At 34.3% G+C, this 24,665-nt stretch overlaps 3 protein-coding genes across 4 annotated transcripts; 2 read left to right on the top strand and 1 right to left on the bottom strand.

Moving 5' to 3' along the window:
• The first annotated feature begins 5,859 nt into the window (after positions 1–5,859).
• Positions 5,860–8,925, top strand: LOC125202713 (cytochrome P450 724B1). Its single transcript, XM_048101159.1, has 9 exons — positions 5,860–6,023; positions 6,107–6,431; positions 6,515–6,667; positions 6,938–7,183; positions 7,401–7,487; positions 7,910–7,988; positions 8,242–8,348; positions 8,453–8,571; positions 8,673–8,925. Exons 1-9 carry the CDS (start codon positions 5,929–5,931, stop codon positions 8,761–8,763), a joined length of 1,302 nt encoding a protein of 433 aa, XP_047957116.1. The 5' UTR covers positions 5,860–5,928; the 3' UTR covers positions 8,764–8,925.
• A 1,440-nt stretch (positions 8,926–10,365) lies between these two features.
• LOC125210592 (ras-related protein RABB1b) lies at positions 10,366–13,833 on the top strand. Its single transcript, XM_048110130.1, has 6 exons — positions 10,366–10,534; positions 10,619–10,758; positions 11,017–11,099; positions 12,677–12,881; positions 12,984–13,052; positions 13,501–13,833. Exons 1-6 carry the CDS (start codon positions 10,489–10,491, stop codon positions 13,591–13,593), a joined length of 636 nt encoding a protein of 211 aa, XP_047966087.1. The 5' UTR covers positions 10,366–10,488; the 3' UTR covers positions 13,594–13,833.
• Positions 13,834–18,910: 5,077 nt separating this feature from the next.
• On the bottom strand, positions 18,911–22,408 carry LOC125207519 (SAGA-associated factor 29 homolog A-like). 2 transcript variants are annotated; one of them, XM_048106903.1, is made up of 9 exons: positions 22,132–22,408; positions 21,294–21,387; positions 20,947–21,023; positions 20,605–20,714; positions 20,361–20,446; positions 20,193–20,246; positions 19,425–19,575; positions 19,306–19,319; positions 18,911–19,206 (listed from the first exon to the last, which is right to left on the bottom strand). In XM_048106903.1, the coding sequence occupies exons 1-9, from the start codon at positions 22,247–22,249 to the stop codon at positions 19,104–19,106; spliced, it is 807 nt and encodes a 268-aa protein (XP_047962860.1). In that variant the 5' UTR covers positions 22,250–22,408; the 3' UTR covers positions 18,911–19,103. The 2 variants fall into 2 exon arrangements, with proteins under 2 accessions (XP_047962860.1, XP_047962868.1); XM_048106911.1 differs by having other exon boundaries at positions 20,605–20,711.
• Positions 22,409–24,665: the final 2,257 nt, after the last annotated feature.

Raw genomic sequence — 24,665 nt, 5'->3', positions numbered from 1 at the left:
GTTTCTTAAATTGATAGTATTACACTAGTTAAATGCACTAACATCAATAAATTATTTGCGGAAAACCGGTAAAATTACAAAATTTATCCATATTATATCATTATTTTGATATTTTTCGCAATTGTCATACGCCAAATATGTTTGATGTAGCCAGTGGAAAATCTTATATTGTCTGTACGTTTGGCCATTGAAACGACATTGTATATTGAGATACAAACCTCACCTATACATACTGGTTTGTGAAACTTTCATATCATATTTTGTTGATATAATTAAAGCTTACTCCTTTGAGAATGTATCTATTTCCATTGTCGAACAGTTACTTGTTTTAGTGTTCACATTAATTCATGCCAGGGTATGCATATTCTATTTTGTGTGGTTAGATTTGTTGAGCCAATGCGAGTTGTTCTCCTAAGGAAAGTTATATACATTTGCTATGGTTGCTTGGACTAAGAGTATTGTTAAAGGAGGTGTTTCACTTCTCACACTTTCTTTCCTCTTCTTTCCCTTCCATCATCTCCTTTTATATCCAATTTTTGTGATTGGATCAACATATATGTTGTTATGAATTACAAGAGGCAAGTACTTGGAAAAATAAAACATGAGTTTAATAATGAAAAATCACATCAAATATATCCTCATGTCATGCCCTACAATACCGAACGTAACATCGAAACCGAGTATATATATAACACTTAAAACATGCATCATTTGTGATGAGAAAATTAACTAAAAAAAACTCAGTGCAATTTGATTCACACTGGGTTTCCTTCATTTTGTTAAAATCTGATTTCTTATTTCTAACTGAAAACTTAGAACAATTAATACTAGTAGAGCTTCTCTCCGACTAGGAAAACATTGTAGCAATACTTGATAAACAAATGTAATTTGGTACGTATGTGTCTTGCTCTGATTCCATTGGATGTTCATTGTTCTTCATGCATTAAACTTTGTTGCTTAAACTATTTTTTTTTTTTTTACTACAGGTGTACCGAATTCGCCTTTGGCGAAATCCGACTAATCCTAATCGACTGGCTCTCCGGATCAAAGCTGAAAGTCTCCCAGCGGGTGGCGGGGTTTGGGTCACCACGGCTCCGCACTATCATCTGTGCTACAACCCGTTTGTTGCTGCTTTAACTATTTAATTGCATGAACAATAATATATCTTGAATTTGACTTAGCACGAGAAATGCCCAAACTTTAGTATACTATGAAGACAACCCTAGCTAGTTTGCAATTTTAGAATACCAATTGAACAATTTATAAGCATCTCTAGATTTCAATTTTGGACAACAAATTGCACATTTAATAACAAAACTCAATCTCGAATTTTACATTGCACCAATATTTACCAAATCAATTATATTACGAGACGTTGGATTGACCTCTCTTCGGACATGCAAATTCGCATCAAATGGACCCAAGAAACACAACATTCAAAGATCGCCAACCAATATTTTGCCGACAAATCTAATCCACATGCCACTATTATTTACTCTACACAATTAAATATGATAAAATAGTAAGTTTAGTTTTAACTTAAAGCTAAAATATTTTAACTTAAAACTTACTTTCGCACTATATAATACACCGAGCCACTTTACTATAAATTAATGATCATGGTAAGAAATACTCTACTTTATATATTCTGGACTTTGGTAGTGTTACAGAATTCGAACTTCTAAATATTACGAGAACAAATAAAGTTAAACTCTTGAGCTATATAGATTTAGGGTAGTGATAAAATGCAAACTTATATATTGTACAAACTCAAAACTCCTCAACAAAGCTTCAACACAGTTTCAATACAATATCAACTCAGTGTAAAATTTCAAAATTTTAATGTCAACACAATATCAACACAACATCAATCATTGACTACCGTTGAAATTCTGTTGACATTTTTCTGTTGATGCTTTTTTGTGATCTGTTGACATTTTTCAATGGTCCAAATCATAGTTTTGAATTTGTACAATATTTAGAGTTTTCATTTGATTACATCCCTGTAGATTTATGATATACTATGTATCTCTATACTAGACAAATGTAATTATTAGATTTTAATATAATGAATATAATGATAATATATATTTTAATTATTAATCTCATATTCTCCTAAAAATATTGTTATCATGATATCTCACTCTCATCTACCTATTGTTATACTTGAGAATTAATGCGAGAATATTGCAGTAGTGCTGGCAAGTAAAATAATCTAACATCTTATTATATCAACACTATAATTTTAATTCCAATCTGATTTAAGTATTATGGGGAACTCTAATTTTAATTCCAATCAGATTTAAGTTGTAACAGTATAAACTTCTATCATAGTATCAAAGTGGGATGTCTAGAAATTTTAATAGACCACACTGAACCAATAATATATTTGAACTGAAACTGATAAAATGTCGACCGGCTCAATAATCTAGTATGTCTAGGCTTCAATTTGGACCAATTCAATGGAGGGTTGAGTCCAATGTGATCAGAAAAAGTTCACCCACAAGGTTCATCTTAAAAAAGTTAAGAGAGGCAGCGATATACTATGTTGTTTCAATTTGACTAGTTCAATTAATGGTTGGTAGATATACTATGTTAGCTTTCATTTGAGCTTGTTCAATAGAGGGTTGATAGCACTGAATCGGAAAAAATGTCTACTCCAAGATTCACCTCAAAAATTTTCATATACTATCCACTTGTCAAAACATTTGATTTTTGCCCTTATTAGATTCAAACATCTACATTAGATTCAAGAATCAATTCATAAATTCACCATAAATTTTACAATTGAATGGCTGAAAATAATTTTATATCCTCAAAAATAATTCTCATTTGAATCATTATACATAGATATGTGTGTGTCGTCATTATTCATCTCTCTGAAAAAAAGATGATGGTACTATTTACTAGTATAAAAATTACTCATAAACAACAAGTCAAATGAATCTAATGAATACCTAAAAACCCTTATGATGTCCAATCTTGATATTAGCACATATATTCTGATCCATATACATCTTGAATGATTGAGATTTATATGTGACCTATATATTAAATCGTGTCGGAATAAATTAAAATCTCCATGCACAAATATATTAAATTTGATTGTGGTCCAAAAAAGGGGGGGCCAAAAAAGAAAATAATGATTGTGAGAATTAAATGTGAGTGATATCCAGCTCAATGGATTTTTGTAAATAGGGAAAATTTGTAGTAATTGATTAAATTTGGGGCCCCAAAGCCAATACTCGTGCAACCGTGCACACGCTTAACGCTTTCTCTATAATACACACAATAGAAAAGTTTTTCTGCACCTTTTCTCTTTTGCTTTCTTGCCTTTCCTTGCCTCTCTTCTTGTCTAAATTCAACACTATAAGTGTGTGTATGTGTGCTTTATTTTATTTTATTTTAATAAAATTTGAATTAGATAGTCAAATTAATCAAATTTGCATATTTAGAGGAGATGAAGTTGATTGATTCCAAGATAAATATTTGATCTTTAAGTATATTATTTTATTCTTGCATAATCAATGTTTAAAAGATTTTAATGTGAACCCTTCTCACACAAAACTCTTTAAACAACAAAACTATATAATGAAATCAAGTTTGATTATTCATAAGAAACATACAAATTCACATGTTAAGCATCCGAATCATATACTATTATATATAGATCACAAGAAACTTGTTTGCTCGATAATTATCTTTCTCTATCTTCCATTTTAATCCAGTGTATATTTAATCAATCATTAACAGTTTATTAATGATGATCAATTTCACCATGATGAAAGGGACTCGAGTAGTTCATGTACAAACACCATTATTTTGGAGGTGAAAAGCCAAAATAGTTGCAAATTAAGGATTGAAACCAACCATGGCGGTCGGTTTTTCACTAAAAACATCAACATCATTCATAAAAGCATAGAAAAACTTTCAAACTTTTGCATGATCTTATGTTTTAAAAAGTTGTGGATTTAGACTCAAATTTCTTGATATTGGCTACCCTTTAGGGGACTTGGTGTCCTTATATATTAACGCACCTTAATTATTTAATAATATATGCAGAAATATGATTAATTGCTGACTATCATGACTCAGCGATCGTCGCCCACCATGGACAGATGCCGAAATTGTACCCCATGTTTTGACCAATACCCACATTGGGCGTAAATTGTATCGTCGAAGCTCAGTCGTTTAAAAATCATCGAAGAATTACATCTTTCCCCATTGCGGTTCATCGACTAAATAATCCTCCACGAGCCTTATCACATCAACTTCTCGTTTCCGGGGCACGTATCTCTGCGGTCGGGCTTTTGGAGCCTAAGGAGGCTGCATATAATATTAATTGGTTGATTGAATTGATAAAAAAAAATGTGATTCACACTCTCAATGTCCAACATGTTATCGTATGTCTCATATTTTGAATTCATAATAGCTAGATATAATTGAGAGCGAAACAACGTAGAAATAAAGAAGATTGAGAGAAAATTATAATGAAGAACGAATATATAAAAGGTGTGAAATTGAAGTGTGTGAATAAGATATTTTTAGAAGAGGTAATAAAAAGGCAAAAAATTCGGACTTAGACTATTGTCCTCAAAAAATGAAAATTAAATAAATAGAAATTTAATTTTAACAGGGTGGATGCCCTGAGGTTTATATTTCTTGAGTTATTTATGTTATCTTGTACTATCCCCTCAGCCCTGTCTGCATAAGGTACTGTTCAAATCGAAAATATGTTAATTTCACAGGAGAATGAGTATATTTTAAATGAGTTTTTTTACTGAACTTCAAAACATAATTATATATATCTATAAGGACATAAAAGAAAATATTAGATTGGGACTGACTGCCTAAAAGCATTAAATTAATTATGTTCAACGATTACTATTTACTCTCTCCACCCTATAAAAGGTGCCTCACTTTCCTTTCTAATATCAATAAAGATATCACATTTCCACTTTTTAAAAAGTTACCTCTCATAATAATATAAATATTATATTTTCTTTTTCCATCTAACACACAAAATAAAACTTTCTAAAATCTCATATCGTCCCACAAGTGTGACATCTTTTGTGGGACGGAGGGAGTAGTATTTACAGTTTGATTTTTGTTTTAGTTTTTCAACGAATTCTGATTAGATTTAATTAATCATTTATGTAGTTTTTAAAGTGAAACCTAATCTAAACAGGAATATAATCCAGTTACCTGATTTTCTATCCTAAGATTAACAATTTTTTTGTCACAAAATCTCTAAATTAATTTATTACTACTTTTGTTCTCATGTCTAAAATCTAGAATCTAGATACCATATTATTTAACATTTTAAAAAAATAGTGCATATATATGATTAGAAAAACATATTGTGGCCACATGAACGGGTGCTGCATAATTAATTATGCATTTATTAAACAGAAAATGACTATCTGTCAATTATCACATTACATTATTATTCCTTCGAATTTATTAGTGGATATTATAGGCTACATAGGGCCACATTCGAGCCCCAATAGTAACGCTATATATTTCTAACTTAATAATAGTATAGCACTTACCATTTGGTAGCATTATAGATAAGTAATACTCGTGCTACTATATAATAAATGGAATTAATAATAAAATCTAGTTAATTAATTCCACGTGGGAAATCTTGTAATTTGATGATATGTACCATAATACTGTGGTAATTAAACAAGTATAATGTGAGAGATATGTTATTTAATTGCCATGAATTGTTTTTTTTTTACTTAAAGCAGTAAAAGAAAACTGAAAAGTATATATATAGTTGATATTAGAGATTAGAGTTGCAGAATAAAAATGGTTGCATTTTTGGGTGTGATTTTGAGTGTGTTTATAGGAATCGTGTTTTTATGTAAGGTTTTTGGCTTCTCCATTTTCAAAGAGAAACCCTCTGGCTTACCAAATGGAAGCATGGGGCATTTCCCTTTCCTTGGTGAAACTCTTGCTTATCTCAAACCTCATCATTCTAACTCTCTTGGCTTCTTCTTGCAAGATCATTGCTCTAGGTAAATATTTCTCTCTCGATAATATCAAACTGATGTGCAGTCGACTGTCCTAACAGTGTTTGTGTCTGATCATTCGAGTATAGGTATGGGAATGTGTTCAAGTCGCATCTATTTGGGTGTCCAACGGTGGTGTCGTGTGACATCGAGCTAAACACGTTTATCCTGCAAAACGAAGAAACGCTATTCCGAAGCAGCTACCCGAAGCCAGTTCACGACATCCTCGGGAAGCTGTCGATGATGCTGGTCTCCGGGGACCTCCACAAGAGGCTAAGGAGCGTCGCGCTTAGCTTCATCAACGCCTCTAAGTCGAGCCCCGAGTTTCTATCCTACGTCGATACACTCTCCCTCTCCTTCATCCACTCTTGGAGAGACACCACCCGGCTTGAGTTCTTTAAAGAAGCCAAAAAGGTACTATGTATGTATTGACTTCTTTTTTTTTTTATAAATGTCTGTGATTTTATTTTTTAACAATTTTGTTCATCTCTGTTCAGCTAACTTTTTATCTCATGTTAAAAAATCTAATGAGCATTGAGCCTGATGATCCCTTAGCTGAAAATATACTTGAAGAATTCCTCACTTTCATGAAAGGCTTTGTTTCTCTTCCGGTTTACATCCCCGGGAATGCTTATTCAAAGGCTGTCAAGGTAAATCTCGTATTTTATTTCATCAGTATTGTAAGAATATATTATAAATAAAATATCTCGAGGAGGGAGGGGTTTAATTGAGCCCAAACTCGACTTTACTAGAGATCTATAAATGTCAATCTAATTTGAAACCAAAAATAACTATAAAAACATGATTTGATCTGAAAGGACCGAAACTAAAAAGATTAACCTGATTGGCATCCCTAGTTAAAAATACTATTGGCCGTAAAATATATTTATTAATTATGATTTAATTATTTTGGGGCGCAGGCGAGGAGAAGGATCTTATCGACTTTGAAAGATGCCATAAAAAATAGAGAGAAAATAATGGGAAATGGATCAAATGTGAAAGGGGATTTTCTAGATGAATTACTGCAAAAGGATTGCTTAAATGATGAAGAAAAAGTGAGCGTTTTGTTGGACCTTTTGTTTGCTGGTTATGAAACAACCTCAGGGCTTATGGCCCTCGTTGTCTACTTTCTAGCCCAGGCCCCATCTGCCCTTGAAAAGCTTCGGGTACGTTAAGTTGAGCGTGCGTGTTCGGTTATTTTTATAAATTTTATGTCGTGTCTCCATCTCGTACTTTACTTAAGCGATGTGCACTTATGGTGCAATGGAATAAGAGATCCGTGTTCCAGTCTCGTATTTTATTTGTTAGAGTAAATTATTGTATTTTAGCCTTGTGATAAAATGTACTCAAATGTTTTTTTTTTTTTTTAATATTGTAACTCAGGAAGAACACCAATCCCTAAGGGAAAGGAAGAAGGAAGGAGAGCCTTTGAATTGGGAAGACTACAAGAAAATGGAGTTTACTTCTCATGTGCGTGTGTTACAATTAAATTAATTTAATTTAATTAAACGAGTTATGTAGATAAAATTCTATGCATATATCATGTGAGTTAAGGTTTCAAGTAAATGAAATTATTTAAACTAGTATGCATGTTCCTTGTTTTCATCAGAAAAATTATTACTCCCATATATATGCAATCTCAAGCAACAACAAAAATTATTCCTATTTGTAACTTAAGATGGTAAGTTAGATTAGTTGGTTGGAAAACAATAGCATCTAATTAGGAAATGAATAATTGAAACTCAATTTCAATTCAATTATGATATAATAAAAGTATTACATGAATACTCCATCCTAATATAAGAGACCAAAGTGCTTCAATTCTTAAAAGTGAATCAGAATTGGTAGACAATTTGTTTTTTTCAGTAAAAATTTAATCTGTATAACAACAGGTGATTAGTGAAGCTCTGCGTTGTGGAAATCTAGTGAAGTTTGTGCATAGGAAAGCTCTGAAGGATGTACACTTCAAAGGTATATTCTTCTATATATATTATGAGTAAAAGATTATTACCCCTCCATCCTAAAATAATTAGATCCTTTAATTTTTTGACAAAAAAATTATTTTATTTCTTACTTTATTTTATTCTTTTGTATTATTTTATTTCCTTTTTATTTTAATATTTAAACATCAATTTTTTAAATTTAAAAATGCATCAACTAACTTAGGATGGAGGAAGTAATACGTTTTGTAGGTTACATTAATATAATGAATTTGATGTTGCAGAATACACAATTCCAGCAGGGTGGCAAGTCCTCCCCATTATTTTAGCTACACATTTGGATCCCAACCTCCACAAAAGTCCATTGGAGTTTAACCCCTGGAGATGGACTGTATGTATTCATTCCTATATTAGTTTATTTTTATAGGAGTATTATATTTTTCTTTATCTCTGAATTAATTTATTAATGAAGTATTATATTATAAAAATTGGTAGGACCCAGCCACCAACAGAAAAGTCACCCCTTTTGGTGGTGGAGTGAGAATTTGTCCAGGTGCTGAAATTGGTAAATTGGAGACTGCATTTTTCCTTCACCATTTTGTTCTTAATTTCAGGTATAGCCTTATTCTGAATTACACTTCAACTCTTCCAAATATCAAAATCAAGCCTATCACTTACATAAAATATTGACTAATTTATTCTAAATTTTTGCAAGGTGGAAAACTAAAGAAGAAGATGGTCCTATGTCATGCCCTTACTTGGATTTCAAAGGAGGCTTAGTTCTACAAATAGAGCAAATAAACTAGATGCCACAAGCAAACATAGGAATTGTGGTGATCAATACAAGTATATATATTGTCATAGATACATACATATACAACAACTAGATCGATCTACAAGCAATATTTCGACCTCCGCTAGCCATTATTTATAACTTCAACATATATTCTGTTAATATTTATCATAAAAATTTTAGAATGAGTCAATGCAATATACCGTACTAAAATTGTCATATTGTACATTGTACTGAAAATTCTATGAGTAAAATTCATATTACTTTTTTCTCACCGAAAGTTTTGGTACATTGGGGTATGACCAATTTCAATATTGCTATTATACTGTCTTCTTGGTATACCCCCAAAATTCGTTAGATGTTTTATGGCATATTAGATTTCGATATGGCATAACGCAATATTGTTATACAATTATATAATTATTATAAATTTTTATTTAATATATTGATGGGTTAACTGAAAAAGGTCCCCGTTAAGAAACATAATATAAAACGTACAACATATTTACAATTTTTTTATTTTAAACTAAATTAAATTGAGAATAAATAAAGAAATTAAGAGATGAATAAAAAATGAAGTACTACATAATAAGAAAGACGAGAAAATGGAAGAAGAGGGAAGAATGATGAGAGAAATATTAAACAGTAATGCTAAAATATCCCTAAAATTTTAAAAAGTGAAGAAGGAAAAAAACGTTACCTCTTGTGATATACTCCATCTGTCCCATTATAAATGAAACATTTTCCTTTTTAGGTCGTCCCATTAAAAATAAAACGTTTCTTAAAATAGAAATAATTTTATCTCTACTTTTTCATCTCTCTTACTTTACTCTCTCTTCTTTAACTCACAAAACAACACTATATAAAATTCTGTGCCGAAAAGCAAACGTTTCATATTTATTGGAACAGAGGGAGTATTTGTTTGCAGGTACTGGAAATGTGTAAACCTCATTTTCAATCATTTTTGTACTTTCTATACTTAAATTTATAAAAAGAATTATATTAAAAAGAATTTTTATATATTTGAATGTAGTTAATATAAATAAAAATAGACTCGTACTCTTTCCATCCTTTAAAAAATAACAACTAATTTTATCTTAGTTTGTCCTTTGAAATTAAGCACTTTTCAATTTGGGAATCATTTTAGCTAAGGTGTTACTCATTATCCACTAATAATAATTTAATACTACATTATTCTCATAAAAATAGAGACTTTTGTCATTTTAGTTTGTCATATAAAAATAGCTTCTTCCTAGTTTTGGTTTTGTGTTTCTCACTAATAAGGTGAACGGCATTCTTCATTAATCATATTAAAATTATTTTATTTCTATCTCTCATACACTATTTATTATGCATTAGATCTTGTGTTGTTCTAAATATCTAGTTTTATGTGACGAATGAAATCCTTTTTTTATTCTTTTATCTTTCTATAATTTAATTAATTATGCACTTAAATTTGTACTAGTATTATTTTAAAAGTTGTTATTTTTAAAGGATGCATCTCATTTGATATGCTAGAAAAAATAATGCTTTAATATTAAAAAATAAAATTTAATCGGGTATAACGGAGATAATCTAGTGAAAGGATATTCTATAATCTCCAAATGCATACACATACACCAAAGCACACGGCTACACAAAAAAGCATCATTGTTCACGCAATCAACAGAAACCAGAGAAGCTAAGGAAAAACAAAAAAGAACCTCCACAGTCGCTCAACGTGGTCGTTTCGAGAAGAATGTCGTACGACTACCTCTTCAAGTACATCATCATCGGCGACACAGGTAGCTCAATCCATCATCTGCTTCCGTTTCCCCCTTAAACCCCAGCTCAATTTTGATTTTAATCATCGCGCTTCGCATCTGTAGGTGTGGGCAAATCGTGTTTGCTTCTGCAGTTCACGGATAAGAGGTTCCAGCCGGTGCATGATCTCACAATCGGAGTTGAATTCGGTGCTCGGATGGTTACCATCGACGGCCGCCCAATTAAGCTTCAGATTTGGGACACTGTAACTTCTCCCTACTTTTCTGATTCAGTTTCGTTTTTATTTGTGTAATGGACATTTGATTAAATTTATATTGTATGGAATCCGAGAGGGTTAAATAACAGGTTCATGCTTGATTTTTGTGATAATTGGTAATTTTGTTGAAATGCAGTACTAATTTAGGGGTTGGATATATAGATGTCTGTGTTTATGATTTTGCGACTCTGGAAATTGCGAAATGGCGTTAGGCTTTCTTACCTGCAAATTTATGTCTTTGTTCAGGCCGGTCAAGAATCGTTCAGGTCGATCACTAGATCGTATTACAGAGGGGCAGCTGGTGCGCTTTTGGTTTACGACATCACCAGGTAGAGGAATACCATCATATTCTCCTGTACTTAGTTAATTGTATGTTATGCTTTTGTATCTTGTTTTAGCATTATAGTACAATGTCCAATCTCATTGGTGCTTTGGAGTTGAATTATATGAGTGCAGTAAGGTTAGGATTTTTTAATCTTTGACTGCACGCTCAACTGCACCAATGTTGTTAAAATACAAAGATATTGCACTGTTGGCACTCGGAATGATACCAAATTCTCTTTCGAACTCCGACAAAGCAATGGCTTTCTTTGCAGCTTAGATGTAGCAATATACTCCGTCGAATCTGCAGTTACACTTTGTTTGGAACTATTCCAACTTACTTCTCCACCATAGAGTTTGGAAGCTAGCATTAGTATTCCTAGTAATTGATAGCTTTGACTCTCCACCATAGATTCTTTACACTTTCTAAGGTACTTAAGATTAGTTTTGCCAATTTTTTAATATTCCTCACCAGGATTTTGCTGAAATTTGTCATGCTAAGCACATAAGCATTTGTCGTAGTACATGTCAGGCCATATTGCAGTTCAAATTTGCTTATCTGGATCACTCGCTAGATCATATGCATTTTGTTCTATGTTCTCAACATTTTAGTTTGTACACATGCTCAGGTCATTGCCAATACTGTTAACATTCTTTACTTGGCCTCAATGGCGGACACAGAAGGCACAACGTAGGGGCTTAAGCCCCTACCCAATTTAATTTTTTTTATTTTCCCATTTCTAAAATTAACAAAATTTTCAAAAACTGAGTTAAGCCCTTACTGAAACAATACTGATATAGAATAAATTGTTAGATGGAAGAAGACACAGGGCTGAAATTACAGAGAAAGAATTATAACAATGCTGCCCTGCCATGGTGTTACATTTAAGGAATAAGATGATGAAAACTAATTTAAATGTTATAAAGTCATTTTATGAATTGCACGCTTTTACAAGTGAAGCAACAATTGTTGCCCTGTTTCGAACTTACTCTATTTATGTTTACACTTTTGTTTCTTTAGAAATTAGGGAAACTGTTAGCACTGTTAAAAAGTAAAATAACGCTTATTACATATTTTTTTCCTCTTGGTTAAATATGTGTTGATCATTATATATGCAATTTTATAATTATGATTACATTTGTTTATTTTGTATGTATAATATATACTCCTATGTACCTTTTCCGTAAGTAAAGCGTTCTTTTGGGCATAAGATTAAGAAAAATAATGTTTAATTGTGTTGTTTTGTATTTTGCTAAAAACGAAATTACTCATAGTCAGAAGACCTAAAAGGAATACGACTCACTTATAATGGGATAGAGAAAGTATATATTTTGACAATAAAAAAATATAGTGAAGCCCCTACGAGATGAATCGGGAGTTACATTGAAATTCTTCTTTTATTGAAAGTAAATGATATGCAATGCAATAATTTCATTCATTCTTGAAATTCAATCTTCTATAGAGTTGAAGTATGAAACTGACGAATGTATATTTGAGGCTGGACTATGCTCTAGCCATATTTACCATTTCCTTTCACATATAATGCATTCAAATAGTTCAGCATGCTGATACAAACTATTTTAGGAGGGAGACTTTTAATCACCTCGCAAGCTGGCTTGAAGATGCTAAGCAGCATGCAAATCCAAATATGACAATCATACTTGTAGGAAATAAAAGTGATCTTTCTCAAAGGAGAGCAGTAAGCAAAGAGGAAGGAGAACAGTTTGCAAAAGAAAATGGACTTCTGTTCTTGGAGGCATCTGCAAGAACAGCACAAAATGTAGAGGAGGTAGTTCAAAACCCAAAAGGAACAACCCTTTTATGTTATGTTACTTCCGCATTATGATAGTAATTTTGGTTTCCATTTACTTCTATTGTAATTTCTGTATAGGCTTTCACTAACACGGCCACCAAGATACTTCAGAAGATCCAGGAAGGTGTTTTTGACGTGTCTAACGAGGTTAGTCACTGATTCAATGATTGCTCGTTGTGTGATTTTTTTTTCATATTAGATCATCTTAAATAGGAAGGTGGTATATGAATCAGTACTGTGTGTGAATTCTCATCTGATGCTCGTGGCTAAGAATTTGACATGCATACCAAGGGATATTTGTAGTCTTCTTGATTTAGTTTAATACTCCCTCCGTTCCTTGTTAATAGAGGCATTTCTTTTCGGCACGGAGTTTAAGAATAGTGTGTTAAATGGATGGTGAAAAAAGTAAGAGAGAGTAAAGTAAGAGAGATGAAGAGAGAATAAAGTAAAAAGGAGAATTACTTTTTGCCAAAAATAGAAATGACTCAATTTACTTGGAACTTTCCAAAATAGAAAAATGACTCTATTAACATGGAACGGAGGGAGTAGCTTAATAGCAAAACTAACAAAAGGATATGCATTGGCAAAATTTCAGTCGTCGGGTATCAAAATTGGGTACGGGCGCACCCAAGGTGCAACAGGTGGAAGAGATGGAGCTGTAGCGCAACGAGGTGGATGCTGCAACTGATTTTGGACATAATTGTAATTGTGGATTAGACTATTGTGCCTCTGTAATAGGCTATGCAGAATTTCTGTGTCACGAATCAAGAAATATTAGTAGAACTGTACAGTCAGCCACGTAAATGAACTCCAATGAAACCCAGCTGATGCATTCTCCAAAAGCTAACTATTAAAATCATATATATGTTGCTTCCATTAATATTGTATTTTGTAATATATCATTGTCAATATGAATGTGTTTGTTTAATTGAGGCGGCGTTTAAGGAAATATATTAACACTTTCCTCTTAGAATGTATACAATCATATGCGAAGCCAGTTTTGTGGCAATGGGGTCTGATTTTTTTATTTCAAATATTAATCTCTATTATTAGACTAATCCACACATGTACAATCATTTAACAGTTGGTCTCGTATATTCTCTCCGTCCTAAGATAGTTGAGTCTTTTCACTTGTTTTGGAAAAATGAAATAAATAGTTAAAATCGAGAGAGAGTAATGTAAGAAAGAGAATAATGTAAGAAAGAGAGTAATGTAGGTGCAAGAAAGAAACGATTCAACTATCTTGGGACGAAAGGAGTACTATTGTGTAGAGTACTTGTAATGAACTTCATTGTAGAAATGTTTCTTAAATAAGACTATTTTTTATGGTCGGAGGAAGTACTATGATTTTATAGGTGCTTTTAATAGGACATGGTACATAAAGTTATAGTGTGCACGCTAATGAACATGCTAATGGAAGGTAGCAACCAACACCCTTGCATTTCACCTCCAATGTATGTATCACTTTCTTATTTACTTAGGCCATCCACAAGGGGCAGAGGATAGCCCGGATGATGCATCCTCCGCCCCTTCATCCGCCACCATAGCCTCGCGGACGATGGCTTCTCCATCATCCGCGCCCGATGCATCCTCCGCGGTATCACCCGCCCCATTGTGGGCGACGCGGACGATGCGACGCGTTTTTGTTTTTTATCTTTTTCTATTTTCACACACTATATATACATCCCATTTTTCACTCCATTATCATTCCATCCACTCATCCACGCTCTCTAAATATTTCAAACAAAATGAATCCTAAAGATTACCCAAGTCCGAATAGTCCGATGTTCGATGGTAGTGGTGCACGGTGGCCGGGTACAGAACCCAATGAATACCAACACCCAGTACGATCCCAATTTCAGCACGGACTCGTACGGGCTGTCAGACATGGAGCCTTCTCCCACCCGCGCACCCGCCCTACCCCACGGCCGCTCCTCCGCCGCCGCCACCTCAGGCTCCGCCACCAAGAAGAAGCGGACCAAGGCAAGAGTCCAGAAGTTTTCGCTTCCGGCGGTGAATGAAGAGTTCGCCCCGCGGAGGACGAACTACCAGAAGAATCCACCGTCCTGATGAGGTGTTGGATTGATATTTCAGAGGATCCAGTGTTCGTCAACAACCAGAAGATATGTGCGTATTGGGAGCGCATCGCTGAAAAATACAACGAGGCCAAGCCGCCGACCGCCTACAAGCGCCAAAGGGAATAGCTCTGCAAGCACTGGGAACAAATAAAGAAGCAGGTCAATTTGTTCGCGGTGGAGTACGAGAAGTGCATGAGGGAGCAGGGCAGCGGCGAGAGTCTGACGGATGTGCGCAACAAAGCGGTTGCGTCGTACATGTCATTGTACGACGATTTCAAGCACTTCCAGTCCTAACTCCTCTTGAAGGAGAAGTAGAAGTTCGTTGGAGGTATGCTGCCCCAATCGGCGACGGCGAAGAAGAGGGCGAAGCACACCTTCGCCGGTGATTATAGGAGCAGCGACAGCGGCGCAACTCCAATGGACCTCAACCATCCGGTGTACAAGGATGAGAGTTCTGGCACACTGATGTCCTTCCGGCGTCCCGCTGGCATCAAGGCTTCTAAGGGCAAGGGCAAGGGCAAGGCGAAGGCGACATCCTCACAGGCCGCGCTACCTGCCCCGACCCCAACCCCGACCCTGGGCGCGACCACGGCCCCGACTTCGGCTGCTGGACATGCCTACACGAAGTTGGTGGCCTCCGCCGACTTTAGGACGTTATTGGACACGCACAACGCCCTCAGGAAGACGGACGACCCGACTCAAGTCGCATACCTTCAGGATATGATCGAGCACCTCTACCGCAAGTTGGGAATGCTTTAGACTAGCCTCTTTATCTGTAGTGCACTTGTTTAGATTTGCCTTAATTGTGGTGTTTTTATTTATTTATTCTGCTTGATATATTTGCAAACATAAATTAAATACAAAATAGAAGTAAAAACTATAGGGCGGATTATAGGGCGGGCTATAGTTCGTCCCATTGTATGTGGAATGATAGGAGGATAGAATGATGATGTGGCAGAGCATAGGGTAGGATTTAGGGCGGGCTATCCTCCGCCCCACTGTGGATGCCCTTACAAAAGTTTGAAGTTGTTAAGGCAAAACACAAACTCCATAAATAAAACTTATTTTTTCGTAGAGAGTGATAAGAAAAATAAATTTATTATAATTGAAAATTAGTACAATTTAATTATAAAATCAATTTATATAACAATGTTACGTATGATTATATACATTGTTAGAGTTAGGTAAATATTTTAATACTTTAAATAGCTAATTATTTTTTTATGAAATTATATAAATATGTGAATTAATTTTTAAGAAATTATCAAACTAGTTCAATGTTCGAATTTCTAAGGAATAGTTTGATACTCTCTCTGTCTCATAATAGATGTCACTAGAGATGTCAATTGAGTCAGCCTTAAGGGTTTCGGGCAACCCTCCTCGGGCTGAGTTAATCAGGAGGCTAATCGTATTGTGGTTTTATTAGATTATTAATATTCAACCCTAATCCAAAATGTTCGGGCTTCGGACTAGTCCAGGAGCTAAATCAGACTGCTACCAATAAAATTAACATGTGGTCAATCCAATACATAATGATGAAGATTAATCATATTTATAGGATGTAAAATATTAATTATGATAATTCTGAATACATGTTTAAACTCAAACATAATTAAATACTAATTTTAAATTGTATAGATAATATAAAATTAAAGTATTTTGAAAAATTTAAAAGCAATACAATATTTTTTATTTAATATGAAAATTTTAATTTAATTATCGGTTATTATATTGATAAAAATCTAAATATTAAGTATAAAATTGAATGTTTATTTATAGTTGTTTATATTATATATAAATAATTGGTGAAATGTTGAATGTGTATCAAATACGAAGACAAAATAGACAATATTTGTACCTAGGTCGAACCCACTTGGCCCGCCCATCAGGTTTCCGTTATGCCCCACTCGGGTTACGGGCTGATCGTGTTGAAAATTTCTGACCCTAACCCTCTAAATTATCAGGCAATTCGGGCTAGCCCACGGGTTGCGAGTTGCACTAACATCCCTAGATTGCGTGTTAAGGGCGTGTTTGAACTATATTTTTATATATTGATGTGAGAGAAAACTTAAAAAAAAGGAAATGTAACATTTATTTGAGACAAACTAAAAAGAAAGTATGACATTTACCTTGAGACAGATGAAGCACTATTAAATACCATCATTGCTAACTAATAAATGTACATTTTGTAAGAAATTATAAATTACTCATAAGTCTAGGAATAGTTTGATAATACCATCATTGTTAACTAATACTCCCTCCGTTCCCGAAGAGTATGAACTATTTCCTTTTTCGTCGGCCCTGAAAAGTATGAACTTTCCAATTTTGAAAAGTCAAACAAATTATTGCTACTACACATCATTTATTTACAACTTATACCACTACAATAATGTAGACTCCACTCTCCACTAATATTATTTACACTTTCTCTCTCTCACTTTTTCTCTTATTTATTAAAATCCGTGCCAAATCCATTGTTCATATTCTTTGGGGACAAATGGAGTATTCCTTTCTCCACATAAAATAATCTCATTGGCATAGACATGCATAGAAATATCTTGGACTCTGGGGCCTTAACCCCTAATAAACATGTTTTTTTTTTCCTTTCGAAAATTTAGAAAAATTTATATCAAATTTATGTAAATTTTTTATATAACATCTCCTATCAATGAGCTAAATTATATTACTCCCTTCGTCCCACTTAAGATGACACGTTTTCCTTTCTAGTTTGTCTCAACTAAGATGATACATTTCCTTTTTTGGAAACTTTCTTTCTCCAGTTAATACATCCAACCACTATTTTTTACTTATATTAAAATATTCATCTTTCTTTCTCTCTCTATTTTAATACTTACACCTACTTTTTCTCTCTTTAGTTAAACACTTTAACCAACAACTTCTAAAATCTCGTGCCGGTTAAAAAATATGTCATCTTAGCCGGGACAGAGGGAGTACAGAGTTGTAGTTTAAATAAACCTTTTTTAATAAAATAGCCCCATATGCTTTCTGTGTCCGCCTAGAAAAGGGAAAGATAAAAAGTGATTATAAATTGAGAGTAACTTTTCATTTTTAGTATTCCTCCGTCCTAAGATATCACAAGATTTTAGGAAGTATTTGTTTTATGTTTTAAATGGATGTAGAAAGTATATTTTATACATTAATTTTTATAATTTAAAAATTAATGTGACAAAGAACTTTTTCCAATGAATGATAATGTGACATTTTTTGTTGGACAAACTAAAAAGACAAATGTGACATTTGGGACAAAATGAGTATGAGACTAATTTTAGTGGACTAATAAAAATAGAAAGAGAAGATAACTTTTTTTTGAATAGGGAACGTAATCTTTTATTGAATGGTTGGTTCATGTACTTTTTACTCCCTCCGTCCCATTGAAGATGATCCACTTTTCCTTTTTTGGATTGTACCAATCAAGATGACTCATTACTAAAATTGGATACACTTTTTATCTTTTTTTTTTCCTCTCTCTTACTTTATTCTCTACACTTAACACAAAATAAAACTACATAAAATCTCATACCACTTAAAGAAATGTATCATCTTCCTTGGACGGAGGGAGTACAACTTTTGATTCACTTCTAGTCAATATCGTCAAAATGTGTTGTCATTATGACTGGTGTAGGTCATTCCTCCACCCTTCTCCCTCCATCTTGTCATTATGAGCAGGAGCATTTAATCACAGCTGGACCGTTCAACAGCTAAGAAGACAGTTAGAAAATTAGTTGTTACGTTCAATCGAGGCAGTTAGCTACCGAACTATCACTCCATCAAATACATATTCCGATCATCTCTACTGTACCTGTGAGTTCATCGTCGAATCGCCACCACTATTCCGGTGAACCTGATGACAACTTCGCATCATAAACGAACTTTCTAGACAAAATTCATCAATGCATTGGCACAATATAACTGCAAAATAAATTGCATTACTCTACCAATACTACAGTGTGATTATCCTGTTTTAAGTTAAGGTTAGTTTCTACTAGGATAATAGATACATTAGGCGCAACGCCTCTCTCTCTTTCTCTCACACACGTAGACACACTCACACTCACTCAACCTAAGAAAACACCACTTTACAATGATAATTAGCATATAATCACTGACGAAATCCATCTGGAAGGGCGACAACCCTGTAGAATGGCACCAACCGTTTTGGTAAATTTCCATCCTCTTCATCATCGTCAAATTCCACTACATAACTGTAAAGAGCCAAGAAACATAGTTTCGTGGTTCAGAATCTGAAGTCATCTGAAGAAGAGGGTAATGTGAGGGAAAATAAGAGGTGCAGAACTACTTACTCGTCGATTTTCCTCTATAAAATTGAGATTTTCACGAGCATTGCAGTTTGGATGAGAAAAATGGTGGTTAGTTCACTCTGTTTTATAGGTAAATGTGATCAATAAGCACCAACAAATACCTTACGGGTCTGGCATACAGTTGCTTTATATAGCGCTGTGGTCTCTGGATACACAGCTAAAACATGCCTACCAGTAGGAAAGTCAGGGATGTTCGACAGATCGCTCCGTTTTGGGAAAGGTATGATATGAGACATAGGCAGCTTGTATTTTCTGAGAGCAGAAAACAGATATTGTTAGATGCCACAGAGTTATATAGTAAATGTCCCATAACTCAATAACAAGATTCAATCAGTAATTTCATTGCTAAACAAAGACGATTTTGACTTAATCTGTGAATAAATTTCTTAGAAAGGACACAAACGCAGAGGGAAATTTAGCCTGCACAACCTAAAAACAACCTTTAAACCATAACAGCTACGAACAATTTACACTTCTCATTTTATATTAAAATGCTGTTTGTTGCTAGGTTAAACTGCTATAGTAGCATATAACGCGTACACACAATTTTAATACTATACTAGCACTAAACTGTACTCTAATTATTGTTGAGAAACTTATTAAGTGGTCAAATTACAATGTAAATTAAGTTATCTGTCTTTACAGAAATTGCCCAAAAGAAGTTGCACCTCATTTCAAGAGTATTATTTTTCATGTCAAAATGAACAGCAATCCTTGAGCCAATTTAACTCTAATACTAAGAAGAAAAATCTAAAATAAAAACAAAAAAAAGTAGTAACAGTCTTGTACAGGACTAAAATATACAAGTATTATGCAGAAACATACAAATTGTCAAGTAGAGTACACTATAAAATTAGGAAGGCATTTACCTCTGCACAGTACTCTCTTCATCTTCACCGGGGTCCTCGTCCAGCACCTCAAATCTACATAAATTAAATTAAATTAATGTACTTTCTCGAAAATGCCAAACTTCGTTTGATCCCAGTAAATAAAAAGCAGAGCTTGCTCATTAGAGTTGTGAGGAGCTGGAAACCTACTCTCTTGTTTCCTTGTCAAAATGGATTACTTTCACCACAAACCACTCATCCTTTCCGGAATTCTCTTGAGTGATCCTGGCTGCCACCTAAATCATTTGGAGGTAAGAATTCAAAAGGCATTAGCAAGTCCATGCCACAGTAAGAATCACATGCAAATAGCAAGAGGGCAATAATCCTCCAAAAAGTATGAGGGACCGGAAATTTGATAAGGAAACGGTATTGAAAATCTACGCTGGGCACATACTTGTTCACCCTTCAAACTCGCCAACGACTCCAGATGACTTCTCATTGAAGGAGATAGCCTCGGGACTTCTGAATCAGCCTTTACCCTCTTCTTTTTCTGCTCACTGCCTTCTGTGATACATGAAGTTCTTAAGTAATATTGATGGACAATAGAATACAAATATGAAATGTGACTAGAAACTTATCAAATGTTTCCCATGTTCTCTCTATTACTCATGTTTATTTCTTCTACCAATTGAAAAAAGTCTATAATATGCCTAGCTTCCGCAGTCTAAAATCTTGAATGACAAAGATGCATTAATAGTTACTCCCATTGAAGATTAATTTTTGGAAGGGTACAAACCTATCCGTCTGCGATGTTGTCCTTGGGTTCCAGAAGGCATTAATGCATCCAGTTGTCCCAACAATTGACTGGAAATACTGCAGGAACAATGATAAAGGAGAGCTGAGAAATCTAGAATTTTAAGATAAGCGGTTATTTATCAGTAGTGACATTGAAAAAGTCATTAAACATGGATTGTTTTGTCTATGAGTGTGCAGGGAAGGGGGATATTAGAGGTAGTAGCAGTGGAATATTTATACAAGATGAAGTTACTAACTTAAGAAGCATCTTTGACTTTAACACCTTATGTTCATAAGAAAACTGAAACAACAAACTCAGAAAATAAGAACATCATTGTTAAAACGTACCTCACTTCACTCTCTGACAGCTCTTTGGCTTGCATATATAACATCTTAAGCTTTGATAGTGAAGAATCACCCGGCTTTTCAACCACCTCCGGTGCTGCTTGCATAAACAAAAGGTAAGTATGATCAACAAATGCCAAGTCACTGGATGATCTAATAATCAAGTACTAGTACATATTTAAGATCATATAACTCACGACGACATAGAACATAATAATGATTTACACCAACATGTACAAGCTTTAACATAATCACTCATTCTTTCCTTAAACACGCATCACTCCCGACATGTAGAAGGGAATTTTAGTCCACAACAAGAAATATCAAATCATTCGACTAATATACCACTATTCACACAATATTAATTAAGTAATCATTTTCAGATTTTCCAAGATAAAAAACAACCCGAGCTCTCAATCCCGGTCAAACCTCGTCTGAACTCAACTCATAGCCTTGTCATATCAAGCTCCCCCTCAAATATGGAAGCTCAATTTGAGCTAACCCGATAATTAAACAAAGCACAAATAACATTCCAAGCCTGAGCTCATTATCAATCAGCTTATTCAAACCAATCCCTAAACACAAATTTTCCAACTCAGCGTAATTCTAAGCTAAAATTCACGCCTGTAACCGAAACAACAAACAATACATACTTAAAATCATCATTAACTCGCAATTTCCACGCTTAATTGTGGCAACCGTAATATCCAATTAAAGACAAGTGAGTAAAAAAGGTAACTCGCAATTCTGATCAAAATTTAACGGTCCAATCGAGAAACACAAAAAACAAATTATCAATAAATGCAAATAATAAAAAAAATCAAAGCTCCAAACGACTCACAGGAAATCAGCTTCTTATGCATCTTGTTGATCTCGAGAAGCACCTCCTCCTGCTCTTTCCTCAACCGATCGAGCTCCTTCGAGTTGTCAAGGATTCCGGCAATGTCCGGCGACGACATCGTTCTGAGCCGACTCGGAAATCGCGCAAACTCAGCAGCTTCCACGGATTTCGGAGGAAAGCAAGCAATCCGAAGAATTTCAGCTCCGCGTTTTCATCTGCTCGAGAAATTCAGGTGTTTTTTCTTTTAATTTTTTCTTTTTTGAAAATAAATTAATTAATTAATTTATGACAATTGTGAATTTTAGAGATTTTTTGGGGTGTGTTTTGGTTTTCGAAATCAAATTTAGGGGTCAAACATAGAATTTTATAACGCCCTGCCACGTGGCACCTCGCTTGACGTTGACTCCTGAGATGATCTAATTGAATCTACTATTGTTCGGACTTTTTTATAGTATTAAATTTATCCAAATAAATTGTAGTAATTCGGATAAAAGAGTTACAAAATCATTGTTACGGTACAATCTTGAAATAGGATATTTTTATTAAAAAATTTCCTGTCTAATGCCAACATTGATAGTATTTAGTTATAAATTACAATTAAAGATATTAATGATTCCGTGGAATCATTAATTTTTGGCAGTTGAATATTTAATAAACTACTATATGAGTAGTTGAACACTGCGTAATATTACCGGTGATAAAAATATATGATTGACACATCATCATTTTGGGATGCTTAATAAGAATGTTAATTATACATATATTATACACCATTGACATTTGAGTTCACAATTTCAGACAATAATTTCATTTTGTTGATACAGTACCAATTTTGAAATAATAAGAAATAGAGATATAAAGAGTAGGTTCTAATTTCTAATAATATAAATTTATTGATACGATCCAAGGGGAGGAGCACATCTCGTTGAAGATGCAAGTGGACCCATGACAAGAGCCAAGGCAAGGTGCCTCCAAGGTGGGGTCTCCAATCTCGTCCAGAGGTTGTTGCATGAAGAGTCGTCAAAGCCCGGTGTCGAGCTTGCTGCGAAGACCACACTTTCAACCGCTCAAAGGGGCGCAGTGGGTTCGCCTGATCGGGCGAATTGGAGCTCTGCCCGACCGGGTGCTGGAGCACATACAACATGTTTTCACCCGGTCGGGCAAAACAAGGCTATCAAACGCCTGATCGGACGATTGGGAGTATGTCTAGCGGATTCAAGAGAGTTCGCCCGGGGCGGGAAATTTCACGTTGTCCGAACGCGCAACCGGTCGTTTTATCCGTTCCTTAATTTTATAGGTTTTTTGGGCCATTTTCTCTTGGGAATGAAGCCCTACTATAAATACTCTTTTGCATCATTTTGATAGAATCTTGTGAGACTTGTTTCCTCTCTTGAAGAGAGTTTTTATCCAATCCCTAGTTTTCTAGGTTGCTTGATCATCAACTGATCTAATCAAGTATGATCAAGTATAGGTATGCAACTATGCATCAAGGGTTTGTGAATTTCTTTGAGTAGTAGAGTCACTAGTTGAATCTACTATGTTGAAAATTGCTTAGAGTATTTTCTCCATCAATGGATTTAGTTAATATCAAATTCACATTCTTTAATCTCTTGTTTCCCATCAAATCATTTTGGATCGAGTTTTTGAAGGCTAGATCCACACTATCTTTTTATTGCGTTTGTGTTTTCTGTTCAATTGCAAGATCAAACATCCTCAAAGGGTATAAATCTTGGGTTGATGGATCACAATCTACATGGATCCTTATCATTGTTATCAGAGCCTATTACCCACTAGGTGCTTGATCTATCGTGCCTTTGAATTTTTTGTTCTTTTTCTTTTAGCCTTTGTGTTCTCTTTGTGCTAGTCTATATTTGATTGCTGATCAGATCGGTCTATTTTTTTGGATGAAACGGTCTTGTGTGGCCTCATCCAGGTCGCTCACCCCAATCTTACTCATCAAGGAGAGAAGCTCATAATAATAGTCCATCAGGCTCATTGATCCTTGCCTTAGGTCTTGAAGTTCTTTGCTTGGATTGCTCATGTAACGACTCAACTTGTTCACGGCACAAACAATATCAGGTCGAGTGCAATTAGTAAGATACATAATGCACCCTATGACCCATGCATAGTCTTCTTGTGCAACGGGCTCGCCTTGGCTTTTGCTCAAGTGAACGTTGAGCTATATAGGTGTATTAGTTGGCCCACTATCATAACCATTGAATCTCTTTAGCACTTTCTCAACATAATGAGATTGTGTCAAGTGAATTCTTCAGATGTTCTTACGATTTTTATTCCAAGAATTATATCGGCTAGACTCATATCCATCATATCAAAGTTTCTCTTTATCATGGTTTTCGTTCGTGTCTTTAATCAATTGTGTGTTAGTACCCTTGATTAACATATCATCAATGTAAGGACACACTATAACGTGCATTATCAGTGTTCTTAATATACTTTATCCACTAACAATACTTTATTTACTTTTTCTATCTACCTCTCTCTTACTTTACTAATTTTGCGTTAAAACATGTGCC

Source organism: Salvia hispanica, chromosome 1 (assembly GCF_023119035.1).
Source record: "Salvia hispanica cultivar TCC Black 2014 chromosome 1, UniMelb_Shisp_WGS_1.0, whole genome shotgun sequence".
In the NCBI taxonomy this organism is placed as follows: domain Eukaryota; kingdom Viridiplantae; phylum Streptophyta; class Magnoliopsida; order Lamiales; family Lamiaceae; genus Salvia; species Salvia hispanica.
This window is presented reverse-complemented; position numbering and strand designations above follow the sequence as displayed.